Source organism: Vicugna pacos, chromosome 35, assembly GCF_048564905.1.
Source record: "Vicugna pacos chromosome 35, VicPac4, whole genome shotgun sequence".
Lineage (NCBI taxonomy): Eukaryota > Metazoa > Chordata > Mammalia > Artiodactyla > Camelidae > Vicugna > Vicugna pacos.
The window spans coordinates 17005886-17028218 of NC_133021.1; the positions used below are offsets into that span (position 1 = coordinate 17005886).

The following is a 22333-nucleotide window of genomic DNA, read 5'->3' on the forward strand; positions in this document are numbered from 1 at the left end:
AATATACAATGAACTCACACACCTCAAAATCAAAAGAAAAAACCCAATTAAAAATACGCACAGGATCTTTTCCAAAAAAGACACACAGAGGGCCAACAGGCACGTGAAAAGATGCTCAGCATCACTAATTGTCAGGGAAACACAAATTAAAACCACAATGAGATATCACCACACACCTGTCAGAATGGCTATGACAAAAAAGAGAACAAATAAAAAATGTTGGTAAGGATGTTGAGAAAAGGGAACCCTAGGCCACTGCTGGGGGGAATGCAGATTGGTGCAGCCACTATGGAAAACAGTACGGAGATTTCTCAACAAATTAAAAACAGAGCCACCTTACAATCCAGCAATCCCAGTTCTGGGTATTGATCCTTAAGAAAGTGAAACCACTAATTAGAAAAGACATATGTACCCCTACATTCACTGCAGCATTATTCACAATAGCCAAGATAAGGAAGCAACCTAAGTGTCCATCAATAGATAAATGGATAAAGGTGTGGTGTGTGTATATAACATATATATATTACATCATGGGATATTCCTCAGTCAAAAAAAAAAGAAATGTTGACATTTGTGACAACATGGATGGATCTCAGGGGTACTATGCTAAGCGAAATAAGTCAGACAAAGACAAATACTGTATGATTTCACTGGCATGTGGAGTCTGAAAAATGAACAAACAGAACAGAAACTAACAGGTGGTTTCCAGAGGGGAGAGGGTGGAGGGAGGAAAGAAAGAGGTGAGGGAGATTAAGAGGTTCCAACTTCCAGATGCAAAATAAACGAGAAATTGGTGTGAAATGTACAGTGTGGGGAATATAGTCAATAACTCTGTAATACCTTTGTATGTGACATATATTGTAATTAGACCAACTGTGATGATCATCTCGAAATGTATAGGAAGACTGATTGAGTATGATATGTAACTGGAACTAGCTAGCACAGTGATTTAAGTCAGAAAAAGAGATCAGACTTGTGGTTTCCAGAGGAGGGTGGTTTGGATGAAGTTGGTCAAAAGGTACGAACTTGTAATTATAAGATAGGTAAGTACTAGGTGTGTGATGTACAGCATGAAAAGTGTAATTAACACTGCTGCATGTTATAGGAAAGCTAAGAGAGTAAACCCTGAGTTCTCATCACAAGGAAAATTTTTTTTCTATTTAATTTTGCATCTGTATGAAATGTTGGCTGTTCACTAAACTTACTGTGATAATCATTTCATGACATATGTAAGTTAAATCACTGTGCTGTACACCTTAAACTTATAAAGTGCTCTATGTCAATTGTAACTAAATAAAACTGGGAGGGAAAAAAGAGGACTGCGGTACAAGAGGAAAAAAAGTATCTATTTATATTTAAAATATATACGTATTATTGAGGAAGACTGTCCCACAGCACAGGAGCTAAGGAACAGGTCTGGCAGCAGCTCCAGAAGACAGCCTTACTCTCCAGAAACATTAATGTGTAAAAATAAAAAATGGATTTGTATGTTGAGTGGTAACTTTAACATTCTTTAGCCCTCGATGAGAATTCTGCACAACATCTAGAAATGCAGCTCGAAAATAATATACAAACCTCACCAGCCAGCCCTCACAAAGCCATCAACCGTCCTCTTTTCTGCAGGATGTTGTTTGCGAATCTAACCGTCAAAAGACTTTTCACAAATCAATGTGCAGACGCCCATGATTTCCCACTCATTAGCTAACAGTTCCTTTTCATCAGTTATGTAAATCTCAACACGTCACAATTAACCAGGAACAGAGTTCACAGTGCAGCGTGGGATGCTACTTATTTTTTTTGATCGCTTTCGAGGAAGTGGAGCCTCTAGAGGAATGCAAACAGAGCCCTCTCGTTTCTAAGTTTCTAAAACAGAGGACTTTGACCAGGCAGTAACAGTCATTTTATCAGTGATGACGTAGACAATGAAGGGACGGGGCAGGATGGTGAGATGCGGACGCTCCTTCCCTCCTCCCCGGCCAGGCTGCAGCTCCCTCCACTCCCGGCTCCCCAGCACCCGCCCCTGTCCCATCTGGAGTCCGCCTCTCCTCCTTCTCCTCATTTCCTTGTGCACACTGTACCTCTGGACCCTGTTTCACTCCCTTGTTAACTGCGAAAGAAGCAATGAAACTGACATTCATCAGAAAGCTCAAGTGTTTTTAGGTTCTACATCTTGTTATAAAACATGCTGCATTCTGATTAGGAAATTTGGAGTATGTCGTATTAACTCGACAGACTTAAGTCATAAGTCAAAGATTAAGATCCCGATAAAATACCATTTATAAGCAGAAAACTTCTCCAGATTAGTCTTTAGCCTAAAAAAAAAGTTTCTAATCATGTGTGTAGATCACATGTTATATTAACTTATTACCATAATTGCTCTGATATTCAAGGTGTACAAAGAAAACAGATATTTACCACTGTGGATTCTTAAGTGCTCTTTTAGATGGTGTTTGTATTTGAAAGCTTTTCCACATTCAGTGCACTTGAATTTACGATTACCCCCAGACTGCGTCACATGTCTCTGTAAGAAAGAATTGGTATTTTATTCATAAGGCAAAAAACCTTCAGACATAAAGAACATCCAATCTGCTAAAAAGTAATGTTTTGGTGATTCTTTTGTTTCTTAAAGGCCTCAGATTATAGCAGTCACAAAACTCAAACACTTGGAATATTACCAGAAAGGAGGGTGATAGTGACAACAGAATTTTGACATAAAGAAAAATCTCCACTTTCTAATTTAAATGATCAGAATCACTCCATTAAACAATATAGCATTTAACAAAAATAATACATACTTCACTAGGAACGAGAGATGGTCTTGCCTGCACTCTAATCTGCAGGTAAAAAAACCGAGGTCAACAACAAAGAGCAGGTACTAAAGAGAAGAACCAGGTCTCTCGAAGAGAAGAGAGGGCTGAGCCTTTTCAGCACTTTATCCTGTCTCTGATATGTTTGATTTTTCCAAAATGTGCCTTAGTCTTGTGATGTAAAAAGTCCTTCCAAATATGGATGATTGTAATAGCCTTCTCTCTGCTTTCTCAAATCTCCACTTTTAAATATTTCAAGTATATTCTCCCCTCTTTATTAATCTTACGAAAGCACTGCTTGAACTGAATTATTCAATAAACTCTGCCCATCAGTTTCCAGAGGATTCTCATGAAGCCCTGAATACAGACTATGAGCTGTAAGACCAGCGGACAGTGCCCGAGCGTCCGGCTCACTCCTCGCCCCTTCTCTTGAGCAGGTGCACGCCTGCGTCACCGGGTGAGGCTCCGTCTCTGGCACACAGGCTGCTCTTCACCCCTTTGGTTTGTACCATCCCTTACTTCTTGGCTTCATCTGTATGACTGTTAGGATTCCACCTGCCTTTCAAAGGCTCACGTCTGGTTCTGCTTGCTCCAGGCTCTCCCCAGCTGCACCCTCCCTCCCTTTCATCATGACAGAGAAAGAAGGAGAGAGAATGAGCACCTCCCCTGTCAGGCTCTGCTTCACCCAAACCTGCGGGTCTGAAACCTGATGTATGGTGACAACTCCCAAATTTCTCTAGACACCCCTCCCCTCAGCTCCAGACTCTGACAGACGACTGCTCTCTTGACATTCCCAATGGGAAAGCGACAGGACCTGTGAACACGATGAACCCTGAGCCCTTCATTTCTCTCCTGAAGACCAGCTCCTCCTCCAGTGTCTTACCTTTGTGAGTAACACCCTCATGTATTTGACTGCTGCTCAGGTCTTAACTTTGGGGTGATCCTGGATCCCTCTCTTCAGCTTAGATCTGGAGCCAAGCCATCAGCAAGCCATCCTGGACCCATGAGTCCTCCTGTGTGATGTCTGTCCCCACCACCCACCTCTGGCCTGGGTTAGAGCGACAGCCTCCAAATGGTCTCCCGCTTCCAGGAGGTCTTGACCACACCCCACCCCAGTGCCGCCTTAAAAATAGAATATGAACTTCAGTATCTTGCAAAGGCTTCCCTGTCACTTCCTCCGCCCCCCGCCTGCTCTGTTGAATGAATAAATTAATTAAGATGTGGCTTATCATGAGGTCACAGCATGATTTTCCAAGGCCAGCCAGGCAGACATTCCCCCTTTTGTTTGCGGCCTCATAACATAGGTTGTTCCCAAGACCTCCCAGTTCTGTGCCCTCACGTTATCAGTCCACACGCTCATCACAGCTCCTTTCTGACCCTGGTCTGTCTGGTCACACTTCACACACAGAAGCCATCACCTCTGCACCATCAGAAAGACCACCACCAGAGTGGTCTCTGTGCTCCTCAGACAGCCCACCATGTGTGCTGAGAACGGCACCTCAGGCCATCCCCAGCAGTCCCAGTGTCCTCTGAAGACCCTTCCTTGCACGAGGGCCCCCAGCACAGAGGCTGTGGGGGCAGCAGCTGCAGGATGGGTCTGCCCCCCAAAGTCACCTGTCCTGTGGCCACGTGGGGACACCAGGGCGCTGGAGCACGCCTGTCCCATCCTGACAAGGAGAGATGGTGTCTGTCCCAGCAGTACCCTCTATGCCAGCCTCCTCCTTCCCCCAGGACTCGCTACCACTCCAGGTGCCCTTCCCGGACCCAACCTCCTATCCGAGAAAAGCGAGGTCCCCTGGCTCCCTGGCTGCCACCCTCCCACACCCCCTCCTCTATTTCGTGAGTGTTGCTGCCAGGGTCCTGAGAGGACAGGCTGACCCTCGTATCGTTCTGTTTCTGTGATAGTTTTTCTGTTTGGTTCTTGGTTTAGCCATCACAGGGAAGGGGTATGTGACCTGTGTGTTCTCTGCAGGACGTGTGACCTGGGTGCGCACAGCGGAGTTCTCATGCACTCAGGCATGTACGTGTTCACGCCCTTTGATGTGAGAAACCGGACATGCGCCCCAGTCACAACACATGCCTTAACATACCCTGCACAGCTGAGTACTTATTTGATTTTTAAATTGAGAATTAAGCAGATACTAATTTGATTATACTTATCAGGACATTATAAAAGGACAATAAACAAAATTCTTTGACTTTAGTCCTTAAGTCCAGAGCCAACAATTTCAATGTAACTTACCCTTACAGGATAGTCTTGGTTTCTATGTCTAGAAATTGAGGCAAAGTGACTTAGAAGCAGAATAAACCAGATGAAAAGTGAGCCTTCAGATTAAAAATGGTTTAGAATCTGAACTTTAATTCTTAGAGGCAACCTCCCCTTCCCTACTGTGGGAAAAAACCCACAGTAACTAACCTGAGCACAGACACTCGTTCACAGAAAATTAAACTCTTAGCATCTGCTTTGCTTCTCAGTCTGGTCAGTAGTGAGTCGTGCGGTTTATGTACCCTGTATTTATTTTTCCTACACTCAGCGTTCTAGTAGACTCCATCTTGGAATCCAGTTCTAAACTTAAGAGAAGTATTTCTATGGTAGAAGCAAAATAATTAAGTCGAGATGAAAGGGAACTTACCTGGAAAACAACTCAGTTCCCTCTAAAATAACATTCACACGTGCTTTTCCACTCGGAAACGACCAGACAATTCAAATACTCACTTTCATTTTTATAAGGCTGCAGACAAAACACTGTCTGTATAGGCCCGTAATTTTAAGTCTGTTAAAACCCATGCCTGCGGCAGAGGGGTGAGCTCTCCAGCTGGCAGCTGGCGACCTGCGAGTCTCGGCACTTACCTGATCTCGTCCTGACTTATGTGACGTCATGTGACGTTCAAGTTGGGTTCTGTACGCGAAGGTGTAACTGCACACGGAGCAGCTGAAGTTGTCCTCATTCTTCTCATGGCGGTACTTAATGTGTTCCTTCAGAGAGGTGAAGCGTTTATATCCTCTGTCACAGTATGGGCAGGTGAGTAACTGGGAAAACGCATCTGGTGTTCCTGGAAAAGAAAGACCGTACATTTTAAATTTAAAACAGTCACAAAGTATTACCAAAGCTACCACTGAGTCCCTCTGCGACCTGCCAGACGTAACACTATGTATTTGACCCTGAAAACAACACACTGACGTGCCTTTCTGTTTTATAAAGAGAAAATGTGAGGTTCAGAAAAGGTTAAATAACTCCAGAGTCACACACTCAGTAAATGATGAAGTCAGGAGGCAATGTGTGCTGTCTGACTCTGAGGTCCGTGCCTCTTTCACTAGAACGTAATTCTTCCCTTGCATATGGTCAACTAGACAAAGAAAACAAAAGTAAAGTCAGAATGCGGGGGCCACTGGTAAATGCACACCCGTGGAAGGGTGCACACTTTAACAGAAGCTGTCTGCAGAGGCAACGGCGTCATGATTTAACATATGTTCATTCTTCCAAATGTGGAAGTGACACTACAGTCACTGTCATCTGAGAGTAAGTAGCACACAGTTAGACTACGTTTCCAAGGCTCCCTCACCAAAGGTGTGGCCGTATGACTCAGTTCAGACCAAAGGGGTGTGGTGCTGGATTGGAGTTGGGGATATGGGGCACTGGACGCCAGCAGGTGGACCCACTAATGTCCTACGCATGATTTTTTGTGTCCCTTCCCTCTTGAGACACACTGACACATTTTCTGTATAGTTCTATATGGACGACTATTACTGTAGCTTTCAGAAAATAAGACCATTATGGATACACTGGAGCTCATGAAATGAACTATATTTTTTACATGTGGAACCATCACTGACAGTCCTAAAATGTAGTACTACTTTGGCCATCAGTATCATTTAAAAGTAGATTTCCATATTTGATTTCTTCAAAGTAATTTCCTAAGTAACATCTTACTGTAAATATCTCTACCTTCATTTTGAATGTCTTCCAGAAAAACGGAGTACCAAACAAAATTGCATAACAATCTCCAAATGCTTCATAAACATGTGTTACCATTATTTTTTTTAAATTGAAGTACAGTCAATTACAATGTGTCAATCCCTGGTGTACAGCACAATGTCCCAGTCATGCATATGCATACACATATTCGTTTTCATATGTTGTGTTACCATTATTGAAATTCAAGTCCATATAAATTAAATGTCTTACTCCAGGACTAGCCTGTAAATAATTGGCTGAGCACCTGACTCTATGTGGTTAAATGCATTGAAAAATGGATCAAACGTATGGTAAAATCAAACCACCAAGACGCCCAGGTTTAAGGTGGCAGCCTTTGTCATCACTGGCAAGGCAACGGGAACCAGAGGGTTATCTGTTGGTGATGACTAACATGACCCACTTCTTCGGGACTGGATTAGCCATGTGAGGAAATTTTAGGGGGAAATCACGTTCTGTTTTGTCTAGGGTCAACTTCCTATTTGTACAGGCAAGTCGGAAATCAACATCTGGGACGCTGCCCTTGCCAGACTGCCTGTCCGCCCCATCGATTTCAGCTGGCCCCAGCGGCGGCAGCCAGAGTCCACCGCGGCGGGTGTCTGGTCATCGGCACCACGATCACTGTGACTTCCGTTACTCAAGGCGCTTATCCTCCTGGGTCAGAGAGCCGGTTGCTCACATCACATTCTGTTTCCTTCCTTGCCTCCATAATTAATCCTTCTCAGTGATAAACAATACCAATAATTCTGTAAAGTGACACAGTTCTCATAGTTTAACAGCAGGCTATTATTTTCATAAATCAATATCTACTGAGCGTCCTCTCACGTATGAGAGAGGTATTTATTCCTTTAGGCCAATAGCACAAAACAGTGAAAAATAAATCTAAATATACGACATAATAACTTCCAGAATAAACAGGTTAAAAGTTAAAATGTTTGTTTCTGTTTTAAAAATATTGGGTTATTGTTTTTTTAAAAACTCTTTTTTTTAAGGAATGAAAGTTTGTCATATGAGGGAAAAATGTCTCTTTTTAGAATTCCTATAATAAACTTACGGTAGCAATTCAATACTACTAAAAAACCAACTATGTCTGGCCAGTTTTTGAATGTATCTGTGACCATGAATATACTTATTTGAAAACCATTTTAGATTTCTGTATCTTAAACTTCATTTAATAGGTAGCATACCATTTCAGACTAAGTATTACTTGATACAAAACCTATTAAAAAAAAAAACCCTTGATGTGTTCCCCACTGAACCAGAATTTGTGATAAATCAATCTGTTGGGGTAAAGTTTCCCTGTTTACAACTTATGAAGTGCAGGATGTCATGTTTATTCTATTAAAACATTAAAAACTTAAGCGCTTCTGAAGACAATCACTGTTTACATGTAAACAGGTGTTGCTGGTGTGAAGAATACCTACTGTGAAACACCGTATCAGCAAGTAAACTGTATCACACACCCGGAAGTGACGAATACCTGAACTTCTAAAAACGTGGTGTGATTCAAATATTTTACTAATGCAGAACAATTGGGGCCCCAGTTTTTACGGGATTTTACTGCACTGATCTGTAGTAATGACCTTTACAAAGTTTAACCTTATTTGATCTGTGCAGTGGAACACTGCTTTAGTTTCCATTATTTTCTTTCACTGAGGCTTTTTGAAAGCTGCTTTGTTACTTAAAAATTTTACATATATACACAAATGTATTTTTAAATTTTCTATTTCTCTTTCATATTTATTGTGAGCTATTGCTTCTTCAGGTGGAATGTCACACACATTTCCTTTAAGAGAACTAAACTGCCAAGAAACAAAAGTAGAAACAGTAAGGCCCTAGGGGATCACAAAGCCAGTTCCTCAGACTGCCGACCGGCAAGTAGATCCACGGGGTGTGAGGCTGAAAGGCAGCGTCCCCAGGGGTAGTCACCTATTGTCTTCAGAAATGTGTCCTCTTGCCACACTGGAGGAACAATTCTAGGGTACCCTACTTCTGTCTCTTCTGTCACCAGATTAGTTACAGAAATCCTAACTGTTCTGGAGTGAAACTTCCCTTTCTGCTCGTTTCCATGGCTGATTCCTGATTTAAGGAAGGTACAGCTGACTCTCTGCAATGGAATCTATTTTGTTTTCTGTACCATCCTCCTCAAATTCCTTCAAAATTTTAAAAGTCGATTGATACAATACCATTTACCTTAGCACCAAAATGTTGAAATACTTTGGCATAAATCTAACAAAATGTGTATAAGATTTATTTGAGGAAAACTGCAGAACTCTGATGAAGAAAATTAAAAAACTAAATAAACAGAGAGATAGTCCATGTTCACGAATAAGAAGACATGATACTGTCAAGATGTCAGTTCTTCCCAGATTGATCTACAGATTCAAAGCAATCCCAGGCAAGTTACTTTATGGAAATTGACAAACATTCTAAAGTTTAAGGCAAAAGTCCCAGAAGAGGCAACATGAGGCTGAAGGTGAAGAATGAAGCTGGAGACGGACACTGCTTGACTCCAAGGCTCACCTGCGGTAAAGCTGCAGAAATCAAGACAGTGTGGTGCTGGTGAGAGAACAGACAAGTGGATCAGTGGGACCGAACAGAGAGCCTGGAAAGAGATCCCCACAAGTACAGTCAGCTCGTCTTTGACAAAAGAGCACAGGCTGGCTTTTCAACAAGCTGTAATGGAAGAACTGGACATCCACATATAAAAAATGAATGTAAACACAGACCTTACACCCTTCACAAAAATTAACTCAAAATGGATTACAGACTTAACTGTAAAGTACGAAACTGTAAGACTCATGAAAGACAACAGGAGAAAACCTGTGTGACCTTGGATATGGTAATGTCTGCTCAGATACCAAAGGCATGAGCCATGAAACAAGTAATAAGTGGACTTTGTTAGATGAAAACGTTCTGCTCTGTGAGAGACAGCAACAAGAGAATTAGAAGACAAGCCACAGGCTGGGAAAAATATTTGCAAATGACACATCTGAGAAAGGACTGTTATCCAAAATTTATACAAAGAATTCTTAAACTCAACAATAAGAAATCAAATAATTGGATTAAAAAATGGTCCAAAGGCTTTGACATCTCATAAAAGAAGATATACCGATGGCAAATAAGTATGAAAAGATGCCGCACATAACACTGCATCAGAGAAATGCAAATTAAAATGAGACACCACTACGCACTATTAGAATGGCCAAAACCTGGGATGCTGACAACAGAAAATGTGGGTGAGGATGTGGAGCAGCAGGAACTCATTCACTGCTGGTGGGAATGAAAAATGCTACAGCCACTCTGGAAGACAGTCTGGCAGTTTCTTCTAGAACTAAGTGCACTCTTACCATATGATCCAGCAATTGTGGTCCTTGGTATCTACCCAAAGGAGCTGAAAACTTATGTCCAGACAAAAATCTGTATATGAATGTTTATAGTAGCTTTATTTCTAATTGCCAAAACTCAGAAGCAGCCAAGATGTCCTTCAGTAGGTGAATGGATAAATAAAATATGCTACATCTAGACAATGGAATATTACTCAGCAATTAAAAGAACTTAGTTATCAACCCATGCAAAGACATGGAGGAAACGTCAATGCCTATGACTACGTGAAAGAAGCCAATGTGAAAAGGCTACGTGCTGTGTGGTCCCGACTATAAGACATTCTGGAGAAGGCAAAACTATGGGGACATAGAAATGTGAGTGGCTGCCAGGGTGAGGGGAGGGGAGGAAGGATGAACACGTAGAGCACACGGGATTTCCAGGGCAGTGAAAATGTCCTGTGTGCATCATAACGACGTCCTCACATCATCACACACTTGTCCAAACCCACAGAGTGTACAACACTGAGAGTGAACTTCGGGTGATAATGACGTGTCCATGTAGGTTCATCCTTGGCCAAAAAAGTACCATCTGCTGAGGGATGTTGGTAACGGGGAGGCCATGTGTGTGTGTGAGCAGAAGGGTATGTGGGGTATCTCTGTACCTCCACACAATTTTGTTGTAAACCTAAAGCTGTGCTAGAAAAGTCTTTAAAAAAATCAATTACTTGAGTATTAAGCTAAATCTGTCCATGTAACTGGGAACCTTGGAAAAACCAACCTAGTTTTAGGATCTTAATATTTCAAGTATCCTCAGACATTCCAAGTAACTTCCTAGTTCTTGGTACAAATACTGCATAAAATTTCTTACAGGAATATCTGCATGCTATTTGCATCTGTTTCTAGCGCACGGAAGGCAGAATGACAGCCTACTTCTTTCGCAAGGGCACACTATTACTACATTTATCACTCTTTATACACTGGCTGTTCGCAGCAGAGTGGACTAAAGTAGATACAGAGAAACCATGTGTCTCCGAATTGGTACGTTTTGAACCAGACAACCATGCTTCTCTTGCAAGAAGCACAGTGGAAGAATCAAGGGGCAGAAAGGGTCATCCTGAATTCTGTCCCTGCTACTTGCTGATGTGTAAGTGAACGGAGATCCACATCCAGGCACAGTTCTAAGCATTTCCCATGCAGTGGCATCACACCACACACCCAAGATGCCACTAATATAACCCTATACTGTTACCACGGACAAGGGTCCACTGGTTAAAGAGATCACTCTCATATGCATGACTGGGACATTGTGCTGGACACCAAAAACTGACCCACTGTAACTGATGGTACTTCAATAAAAGAGATCACTGTCTACAGCCACCTGCAATATATTCTGGTTTTCAAAGATGTTCCCTGCAGCAGAGTGGGCTCACACATGGAGGGATGGAAGTAATAATCCTTTCGAGATGGAAACAGAGCGACCAAGAAGCTCCAGTTACCGTTGTCATCGTGGCCGCTGGCCTCAGGCGTCCCCTGCCTCTGGTCCTCCTCCGGCGCCTCGGGGTAGATGACAGCAGTGTCTTGTTGCTGCAGGAACTCCTCAACATTAGGGTCGTGGTTTTGTTCATTCTCTGCATCTGAGTCGCATTCGTCATCTTTTACTAAAAGAAATGCATCCTTCATAAACAGCGATTTCACTGCCAAGTTGTTACATCATTCTTCTAAATAATCTTGCGAGAATACGAGATTGTTCTTGAATTTGCAGGAAATATTTACTGACTATTAAAAACAAAATTCACCCATTCTATTGTAATCTATTAAGATGTCTGTTTTCAGAAATTTAAAGTATTATAAATAAAAGTCTTGACATTTTCACAATATCCCTTTTAAGCTTTCAAGTTGTTCTTCTATTCCATTTTACTCATGAACAAGACACAGGGAAGGCTGGCTGAATTCTTACTTTCTCGATGAGAAAGCAAGGAAAAAAGGAAAAGAGAAAGACTTAGTTCGCAAACCTCAGTGCTTTCTAGCAACCTACCGCACCCTATTACTTAGAGCTGTTCTCGAGATCAGAACCAGTGTCTGAATGACAAACCACTCTGAAGTTGTTATGCAATAACAGCTTTAATAGTTAGAATGATTTCTAATGGGAGTCAAAGAGCATCAAATTGATACAACCGCTTCCTCTCCCCACTAGTATTCAGATAGCAGCAGGGCTGTTTCTGTACTTCTGCCTCAGTAAGTGTGAAAGGGCGGGGCTGAGGAGAGGCATTTCCCCCTGGAGTTGGGAGGTCCGAGGATGACGGCAGGTCTTCGCTTTGAGGAGGCAGCTCCGTGCTGCTGAGTCGCAGGGCAGGACTGATGCACGAGGGTTTTCGTGCTTTCCCTCCGCGGGCTCACAGTCCTCTGCTCTAACTTAAAGAAAGAAGAGGCCTAGCCCTCCCTCCCACCATTATGCTAACACAGCGCACTGCCCTGGACTGGAAAAGCCTCCAGGCTGCCGAAGGACAAAGATTCAAAATACCGACTGGGGAAAACCCTCCTTACAGGTGGGTCAAGGCAACGCACGAGCTCTGCAGGCTCCCAGCCTTTCCTGTTCACATGGATGTCTACCCTGCAGCTGAGGTGGGGATGCTCTGCCCTCCTGACACACTGTGAAGTCAGCGGTATGCTGTGGCCTGAGGGACTGAGGTCATTTTCCTTCAATGACCTCGCCTGATTCACTCCCGAATTATTATTAAAAAATGTCACTGCTCTTCAGGAGCCTGGTGAGAGCAAATCAGTCTCTCAAAACTCCCTTCTAGGATCTGTCGTGAGCTCCAACAGTCAGCGTTTCTGAATGGCTGAGACAGTCCAGGTCTGTGTCACTGAGTCTGCTCACAGCAACTTCAAATATTCAGGCTAAACTAGATTAAACTCACGAATGAAATTTACATTTTATGTCATTTCTTAATCGCTTCTATGCAGATTTGACAAGACACTCAAAAATATTTTTTATCATATTATGTTACAAAATATTTATTTCAACTAAAGTCTCCACTTTTAAAATGTTTATATTTTCTATAGCCTAGTAATTATATATATAGTTACATATATATAGTTTTATATATATATGAAACTAGGTGGTGGAGTATTGAGGTTTTAAATAGTATACATTTTTCAGAATTATATACATAGTCTGTATTTCATACACGAATCTTGCATATTCAATAAGTAAAGGTACTCATCTGGAGACAGATTTTTATAACTTAAAAAAATTAGATCTAAATAATCTTAATCTCATATTGAATAATCTATTTAAAAGTGTATTTATACTTCATATATTCCTCATTATTTATAATTTATATATTCCTCATAGAAAAACTTTTTATAAAATTCCTCAAAATCTGTATCAACACATTTACTTGAATTAGAAAGATGGAGACACACTTTTTTTCTGACAGAAAGTCTGATTTGGCTGATTGGTACAATAGTGACAACTGGTTTGGTTTGTAAGGTTCTTGGGTGCAAATTTTCCAGAAACTGAATGAACTAAGTTTATTGCTCTAAAGTGTTGATCAAAATATAGTTAGTTCACATGTTAAGATAAAAGAATTTTTATAAAAAGTGTACTGACAAAAGGTACTGAAATTAGCAAGATTTCAATATTCCCAACCAGTTCTGACCTTGTTAGACAAGGTGCCTCTAAATGAGGGGGAAAGAGCCAAAACAGGCGTCCTTGGTCCTTTGCTAAGGAGGTATCAGTAAAACTTTCTGGTATGTCCCAGGAACTGAGGGAGTGAATGGTTCTGGTGACTGGGAAACAAATCCTTGAGCAAATTAGGTGGCTCTGGATTTTTGCTTTCAGCAAAAATGAAAGAGAATTTAATAGAAGTGTCAGCTGACAAGACATTAAAAATAATCTTATTAGAAAACCATTAACTCTTTGAATATAATTCTGAAGATAAGTAAAGTACTGAATAAATCATCTATAAGAAAAATGTATTTCATCTTATTTATGAGAAAAAGGTTATCTCAGAGCTAAACAAAAAACAGAAACAGAATTAATGCGGAACACTTTTTCTTCTGGAATAAGTTACATTAAACTGTTGATATATGAGCTAACTGAGGAATACTTCAGCTACTTTGATCTCATGTCCAGTAACATTTTTCTTTAAGATTTAGTTGACCCTTGAACAACACAGGTTTGAACTGAAGGGTCCACTTACACGAGGGTTTTTTCTATAGTAATACTGTAGCACCACACGGTCCACGGCTGGTCCGTGGCTGGACGGGGAGGCTCGTATACAGAGGAGCTGTGTATCCCGGGGGCTGACTGTAAGTTGTAAGAGGATTCTGACTGTGTAGAGAGTCGGGGCCCCAACCCCTGTGTGGTTCAAGGGTCAACTGTATTTATTAAAATTTGTCTATTGTGATCAATTGTGTATTATTAATAATTATAGAATAAATCAATCCATAATTTTTTCTTAATCTTAAAAGCCATATGGTCCCTGGAAACTAAAGAGAAACAAATTACAATTTATATACGTTTTTCTTGCAAAGAAATGATAGTTGATCAAAAATACCTTCACGCAGGGAAATACACACTTTGTTAGCATCAAATTCTATGTGCTATGCAGAATGGAGAAATGAGTTCATGGAGTAGACAGTACGATGTACCATTTCTGACTCTTAAAGAAGAGCTTAGTCATATTTTAAAAATGAATTGGTATTAAACTGGTATGGATTTCAAATGTAAGAGGGATGTTAAAAATGTCATTTTTAATATCCCAGAAATTAGGCCGTCGCTACAGCTGACCCTTGAACAACGCATGGGGGAGGGGCGCCGACCCCCTGCGCAGTGAAAGCCGGGCGGAGCCCGCAGGCCGGTGGCCCCGTGCCCCGCGGCCCCGCGCCCTGGGGCTCAGCCAGCCGCCGACGGCATGCGCTGCAGTGTCGCCGCGGGCAGCGTCCGCGTGTAAGCGGGCCTGCACCTTTCACGGGTCCGCTGGGCTTACACTTGACATGAAACACTGTGTATGTCCATCAGAAACTTGTGAGGCAACACACAATCAGTGTGCGATATAAAACCTGCCGGACAGTACAGGACCTCTCAGGGGCTGTAAGGGTTACGTGAATGAACACGGCGTGCGTGCGCTTAGCCCCGGACCCGCGCATGCTGAGTGCCACGTAATTGTGACCTAGTTCCCTCAAAGCAGCCCTACAAGGTGAACAATGACTCGAGCAGACGATTCAGCATTAATGTTCGGTAGCAAACTCTGCGCTCTTTCCAACTAAAGCACACTGCCTCCACGAACCTGCATTTACCAGGCCAATCTCAAGCTAAGATGGGAAAGCCTGCAGTTGGGCCCATAAAAGTTAAAGCGTGGGAAGTGCGCTCTGTGAAAAGGTCAACTATAAAACAAAATTCCTGATCAAAATTCCTAAACTTCGGTGTTTAAATACGAGGGAAGTGAGCAAATACACAGAAGCATATAGTGAAAACCTGGTTTTCTTTCAGATGTGCCACTCAGAGATAACTGTCCAAGCATAGAATCACAGGACTATAGTAATTTATCCAAGTGTAGAATTAGAGGGTTTTTATCACAAATTAGAGGAAGCAAGCTCAGAGAGACAAACGTTTAATATAAAGACTAGGATTTTTATCTAGCTGTCAGTGTCTCACCTCCATCAGAGTAAAGTGGCCTGAGCCTTCTCCCTGCCTTTCTCCCCCGGTTTTGAAACTCTGTACAAGGATTAGCCATATGAACAAGGGGTCCTCAGAGGAACAAAGGACATCTGGGGACAATCTTCCACTCTCTGAATACTAAGCCATGACGACAGTGCTCCTCAGGTCACAAGCTGCGGGAGGAAGTCAGCTACAGAAAGGCCCTGGCAAAGTCCTGAGCTGCTGATGGTGGCCTCTGTCCCACAGTTCTGTTACCATCAGCACATTACTCCTGAGACGTCAAGGAAGTGACAATAGCAAAAGCTAAGCATAATTTAACAGTGTAGCTGCTTGGAAGGCGCAGACGTCTGATTCTGTCCTCCTCTGCTGGAACCTGTGCTGATCAGGGCTTTATTCAACGTCTGCTTGGCCCTCTCTCCCCAAGTTCCAGGGAGACGGCGCAGAGGGACCACCTTCCTGTGGGTGGGGACCCTCGAGTCAGGGTTGATTCTGGCTGATACCAAGTTACTCTCCCTTCCAGCTGTGACCCTGCCGGGGCGGAGGGGGTGGAAATTATGTCTTACTCAGCGCTCGAAACTGAAAGAATTCATTCATTTTCGTGGTGAAGAGCAAACTGCGAGGTAAAAACACTGTTAACGTGGAACTGGGAATGGCTTTTTTGATGGTATGTTGCCTAAAAGGGCAAAACGATCTTCTGTAACTCTGGTAATGTGTCATCAAATTTTAACATTAAATACGAGAGTAATAAAACAGCATTCCTTGGTGTTCATTCATACTGTTTTGCTAATAACAAATATCCAGTTTAAATATTTTATAGACTGTGTCAGTTAGGCAGGCAAATATTTGCTGACAAGCATACATGAACACATTATTCACGCAAGCTCAACACAACCAGGTTGAAGGCAGAACACAGAATCTTAGGCTGCAGGCCCTGTACATGATCACATATTCTGTTATTACTCAGTTCATCGGGACTGTACCTCTAGTCACCCTTTGTTTTGTAGAACTGACTGACAAGCACGGGAGCGCTGATGCCTGTATTACAGGTGAAAATCTACTTTTGACACATTACTATGAAACGTACTCATCTCACAACAACAGAATATAATTTATAAGGTTCTGTGGAATATTCCTAAAATGTACTGTGAAGAAAATGTTACACTAAAGAAGAGAAGAAAAACAGAAAATTTAACTAAAACTATATGACAGAAATATCTAATCTATGACTGAATATACAAAATCTGATACTTTTAAGTACAGTATTTTGAGGAAATGTTTTACTAATTTGGCATTTACTTTTGAAGTTTACATTTATGAGCTCTGGCTGACTCACGAGACACAAGAGGAAGTGTCTGGCACCACCACAGGCAAGACACAGGTTTAGGTTTTGCACTTCACTCTTTTGCTTCTTAAATCTGATCTGAATCCACTTAGAGGAAAAGCCTTAAGTCTCAGGGAGTATGTACTTTTAGTCACCTAGAAGCAGATTTCCTTGTTTACTATAATTCAACTTCATTTTGGCCTTTTTCAATCACAGAATTACAAGAAAACATTTTTATTCTCTTGTTTGCTGCGACTCATTCGCGCAGCCCACCCCCATTCAGGACCGTCCCCTGGTTTACAGATAACCCAGGGCATTTGCTTACTCTTCTCTCTTCTGCTTTCTGTCTTGTGGGCAATTCGATGTAGATCCTGGTAACTAATAACGAAACTCAAAATATTTAGATCTGTATTTCTATATCTATGGTAAAAAAATTTTGATGGAAGTTTAAATGATCATTTAAACACTTATTTTGGGGATTATCTGTAGATTATACTTGTCATCCTGATGGATGGAAAATCTACCGTATTACATGCATCTGTAATCTCACACTGTATTTAAAGAATATAAACATCTAAGTTTTCATATAGTGTACCGTATGCCTAGATACTTAAACATTTAAGGAGGGCAAGATAGAAGAGGAGGGAATAGACTGAATTCAGGACTTGCAAATGCGAACACCAGCAACACAAGGCCCTTGTGCAAAGACACGAGAGAGAGTACCTGTGTGTCCCACTTCATCTGCCCGAGCTTCAGGCCCCAGGGTTTCTTGTCCTTCCTTTCCTGCTGGAATCAAAGAACGCAGGCTTAAAACAGATCCACCTGTCACCAACATTTTAACTTCTAGAAATCTGGAAACTTTCAGATTATATTTGCTTTGGATTTTTCCCCCTTTTATAAGTACAGTAATGTGTCCTAGTAAGGTAAAGCTTTTTAGAGAAATTTAGCAGGTAATTTTACAAAACTCATAAAGATATTTTAGAGAAGCAAAACAAGTGAAGGTTTACATCTAATTCTGGGATTATATGTATGTTAGAATGATAAGCACACAAGGACTCTCCCATTTTTCTAGGAGAGCCCTACTTACGGACAGTAGGAGTCCTTTTTACATTTCTCCCCCAAAGCACAGATTTCTGTGTGCTAGGCACTGTGCCGGATGCTTCATAAACTTACTTCCTTTAACCTGCATGACTACCTGTTCTATAAATCTTTTTTTTTTTTAACCATCAAAACATGAGGCTCAAAGAGGTTAGGCAACTTGCCCAAGGACACAGAGCTACTGGGTGGTGGGAGTGGCACCTGAATGCAGGTCCAAACAGCTCTAAAACCCACCGCCCCCTGCACCCCGGCGCGGAGAGCCAGACAGAGCCCCGGACACAGAGTGCAAGCTGGACCCCAAGCCCAGTCGCCCGGAGCACCCACCTTTCTCTTTCATTCTTTTCTTACTCTAACCACTGATTAGCAGTAGTAAGTGGTCACAGTAAGTGACAATAATGAACATTTCTGGGTGTCCATTGTCCATCTCTGCTGCCTACCTGTCTGTAGTGAGCTGACTGTGGTGTGTGTACACAAGAGGTCAGAGTCCACGTGCAGTGTTTAGGCAAGCAGGAAGTATGCTTTATATATTTAGGTACATTTTATTTATTATAATAGCTTATTAAGAAACTATCTACATATGAAAGATAAGAAGTTAAAAACCACTTTCAGAGTCTATACCATAACTATGATCAGAACACTTACAGTCATACTAAAACACTGGGTCATTATCTGCACCCCAATCAAATCCTATTGAATATGTCAGTCAAAAATCTTGACTTAGATTTGCCCTAAATTTGATAATTGAATTGAGAAACAGAGCACTAATCAAGTAAAATCTGTGCTCACATTAAAGCACATATTTCTTTAAGTGCCTGTGATTACTGGGTAGATTTATTCGGTGGATATTCTTTACTCATTAACTTTTATATTACTCCTTAAAGACGATCATTATGTGAAAAATAGTTAAAATATGCACAAACCTCTTTAGATCAGCATGAGAACACTATCTAAGGGAGATAATGAAGTGACTGACTTCTGCTGAAGATTCCCCACGTTACATTTGCCATCGGCACGAGGACAGTTCAGCAGCCCCTGGTCAAGCGTTAACCGTACTGCAGGATAAACGCCAGCCCTGGCTAAGTGTCTGCAAGTCTCTAACATCCTTTTTTTCCCTCTTCCTCCAGAGCATCTACTTACACTAAAATAATACACAGCGTGCCACGTGGGTAACTGCATGACGGTCATACAGTTATTATTACTGCAGATCTGTGTTCTCTAGTTTTCCTCAAATGAAAATCCAAAGAGCCGGAGTTCTGACTTGCCAATGTGGAGACAGCACTCATATGAAAGTTTAAAATGGTATTTTGGATCTTACTAATTTTACTGCTTACAAGTATTATTATGGCTAATTTAAACACTGTATGTGATGCAATTATGTATTCACTTCTTCATCCCTTCATTTCTGCTTGGAATGAGACCTGGACTCAGCAGGTGAGCATTTACCATGCTTTAGAATCTGGTCCCACACTTATCTCACTCAACTGAGAGGCGGGAACTCTCCATCTGCCCCCTCGTGCTAGGGGCTGGGATTCTGGCCCTATAGCTACAGCCTCACTAATGCCCCAGATGAGCGAGCAAGGGCCCTGGGGCTGGGCTGGGAGGCGAGCGGGATGCTGCCGGCACAGGCGGCTCCCTGGTCACCCAGCACCCTGTGTGGCAGTGTCCCGGACGGGGCTGCTCCACGTGTCTGTCCAGCAGCGCTCCACTTGTCTGTCCAGCAGCACTCCCCTGCGTCTGTTCCGACCTCACTTCTAGCTATACATGAGACACAGGAGGAGTAAGGGAGCTGAGTCTCCGAGTCCAGAAGATTCTCTCTCTCATCAGCCTTCAGGGCCGACTACAGGAAGACTAGGGTGCCCCAAGGCTCCGCTCTCAGTCTAAATCCCAAAGCAAATACACACACGAGAAAAACTCCTGAGCAACAAGACTTCGGCTTTCCAAATAATGGCAAAATATAGCTAGAAACTAAGTCATAAAATACTAATTAGTAATAAAAAGGAACAAACTACTGATACGTGCGACAACTTTGATGAATGTCCAAGAAATTATGAGTAAAAAAAGCCAATACAAAAGGTTACACATTGTATGATTCCACTTATGTAACATTAGTGAAATGACAAAATTATAAAAATGGAGAGCAGATTAGGGGCTGCCAGGGGTCAAGGGTGGGGCGGCTGTTCACGGGCAGGCGGGAAGCCCTGTGCTGACGGATGCTCTGCGTCTCGCCTGCAGCAACACTGACGCCCCGGCTGTGAGGTTGCACCACAGCTTTCCAGGCTGTCACCACCAGGGGAAGCTGGGTAAAAGGTAGGCAGGTTCTCTGTACTGTCTGCAAATCTAAAAACTACTTATGAATTGCTTGTGAATCTATAATTATCTCAAAATTAAACATTTAATTAAAAATAAGTCAAAGGCAAATGTCACACATTTAGATCAAAAGAGAAAGCACTTGTTCATTTTACCATAAGATGAAATTCCTATTAAGTAAAAACAAGGGTTACAAATGCAACTAATTAAACAAGTCCAGAAGCTTACTATGAATGGCAAAACAGAATACTTCAAAGCACAAGACTGATTATTTAACAAGTTCTAAATTCTAAACCTTGCATTTCTGAAGTCCATACTAACGTGTTTCTAAGCATTTCGCATGTTCCTGTGGGCCTATTTCCAGCCATCACTGACAAGGTGCAGTAAGTGGCTCACTGACTCAGATTTTCCCTTCCTGCTTCTGTCTCTTCCGCTCTGACGCATGTCCACACAGCATGCACGTTTACACCTGTTACCCATTCGTCTGAGTAACTTCTACTGACCCGGTTCTGCAGTGATCAGCTCACATCTCCCTCATTTTGAAAGTCTCCCCAACCCTGCTCTCTGCCCTCTTCGCCCGACTGTCCCTGCTGCAGGAATGCTCTTCATGAAGCAATCGCCGACAGAGCCCTGAATTCAAACAAAGTGGTCAAACTTCAATTAGGGCTACAAGGCTTGTTTCACTGTGAACCTTTTCAGGATGTTTCCAGACAGCTTAATTTTTCCTTCCTATATCTTTCAGTTACTACACATGTATTTAACATATTTTTGGTATAACTGTCCATCAAAGTCATGGTAAAATGTAATTCACAACCTCCATGAATACCTGTTAACTTAGACAAAGGTTAAAACAACAAACACCTGAGGTCAACTTGGGTTAAGACGCAGACAAACCAGCCTGTGTCCTACTGGCTGCAGCTCAGCAGCCTGGGAGCAGCACAGAGGAGCCGTGCGAAGTTCCTGGAAGGCAAACCACAGCAGGCGGGCAGGGGAAGGGGACAGGACCATGTAGCTGGACATGACTCCCCCCGGTGCTGGCCTGGATTCAAGGAGCCTGAAATGCAAGAGGACACCGGGGTGGAAGAGAACACATCAGGAAGAGCCCTCGAGTTTACGAGCAAGGGGCCAGAAAGGGCTCGAAGAAGGGAGAAACATACGTTTTTTTTCCCTCTTTCGTCTTGTGTCCCAGCCCCTAGGTCATCCCCAGCTGATGTTTGAGGCCATGGTGACAGCAGGGGCCTAAAGGCTCACAAAACTCCAAGGGAGGGGCAGTCTTCTCCCGCCGGAGGAGGGAGGTGGGAAGAGGGTACAGACTTCCTGAGGGCCTTCTCCCCGGCTTCCCACGGTGCTCCTCCTTGTCGTCGGAGTTGCAGGAAGTACGGGAAGGAAGCCCTGGGACTGGGGAGAGAGGACTGGAGAGGGGCGTCTCAAGGAGCTGGAGGCACAGACAAAGGCCTGGGGAGGGAGGTGTGCAGGGAAGCAACCCCGCAGAGTTGACTGTCAGCCCCTGGGCTCACCCTGGCTTCTCAGGTGCGGATCTGACTGCTGCTCACGTCCCAGACTGGACACTGTGGGGCACAGGGCTGGACAGCACTGAAAAGGCTTTGAAACCTAAGCTGACATTGGAAACTTAACCCACAGCAAGTTGGTTGGAACCTACAGCATGACACATTCTATAAATTGCCTGCTGAACCAAAAAGACCAAAATTCTCTACAGGATTTAAATAGACCAAGAGTCTCATAAGATAATACTCAAAATGTCTAGGATGCAATCCAAAATTACTTGGCATATGAAGAACCAGGAAAATCTCAACAGTGATGGGAAAAGATGATCA

At 42.6% G+C, this 22333-nt stretch overlaps 1 protein-coding gene across 10 annotated transcripts in view; it reads right to left on the bottom strand.

Annotated features, from left to right (window-relative positions):
* Positions 1 to 22333, bottom strand: part of ZEB1 (zinc finger E-box binding homeobox 1) — a 167393-nt gene that overhangs the window by 9547 nt on the left and 135513 nt on the right. For 5 of the 10 annotated variants that reach the window (XM_072955350.1, XM_072955344.1, XM_072955347.1 and 2 more), the window contains exons 3-6: positions 17817 to 17879; positions 11604 to 11765; positions 5659 to 5861; positions 2416 to 2521 (exon numbers count right to left, since the gene is read on the bottom strand). In XM_072955350.1, coding sequence (XP_072811451.1) covers positions 2416 to 2521; positions 5659 to 5688 — 136 coding nt within the window. In that variant the 5' untranslated portion in view covers positions 5689 to 5861; positions 11604 to 11765; positions 17817 to 17879. The remainder of the gene's footprint in view (positions 1 to 2415; positions 2522 to 5658; positions 5862 to 11603; positions 11766 to 17816; positions 17880 to 22333) is intronic. The other 5 variants (XM_072955345.1, XM_072955353.1, XM_072955348.1 and 2 more) reach the window with 2 other exon arrangements.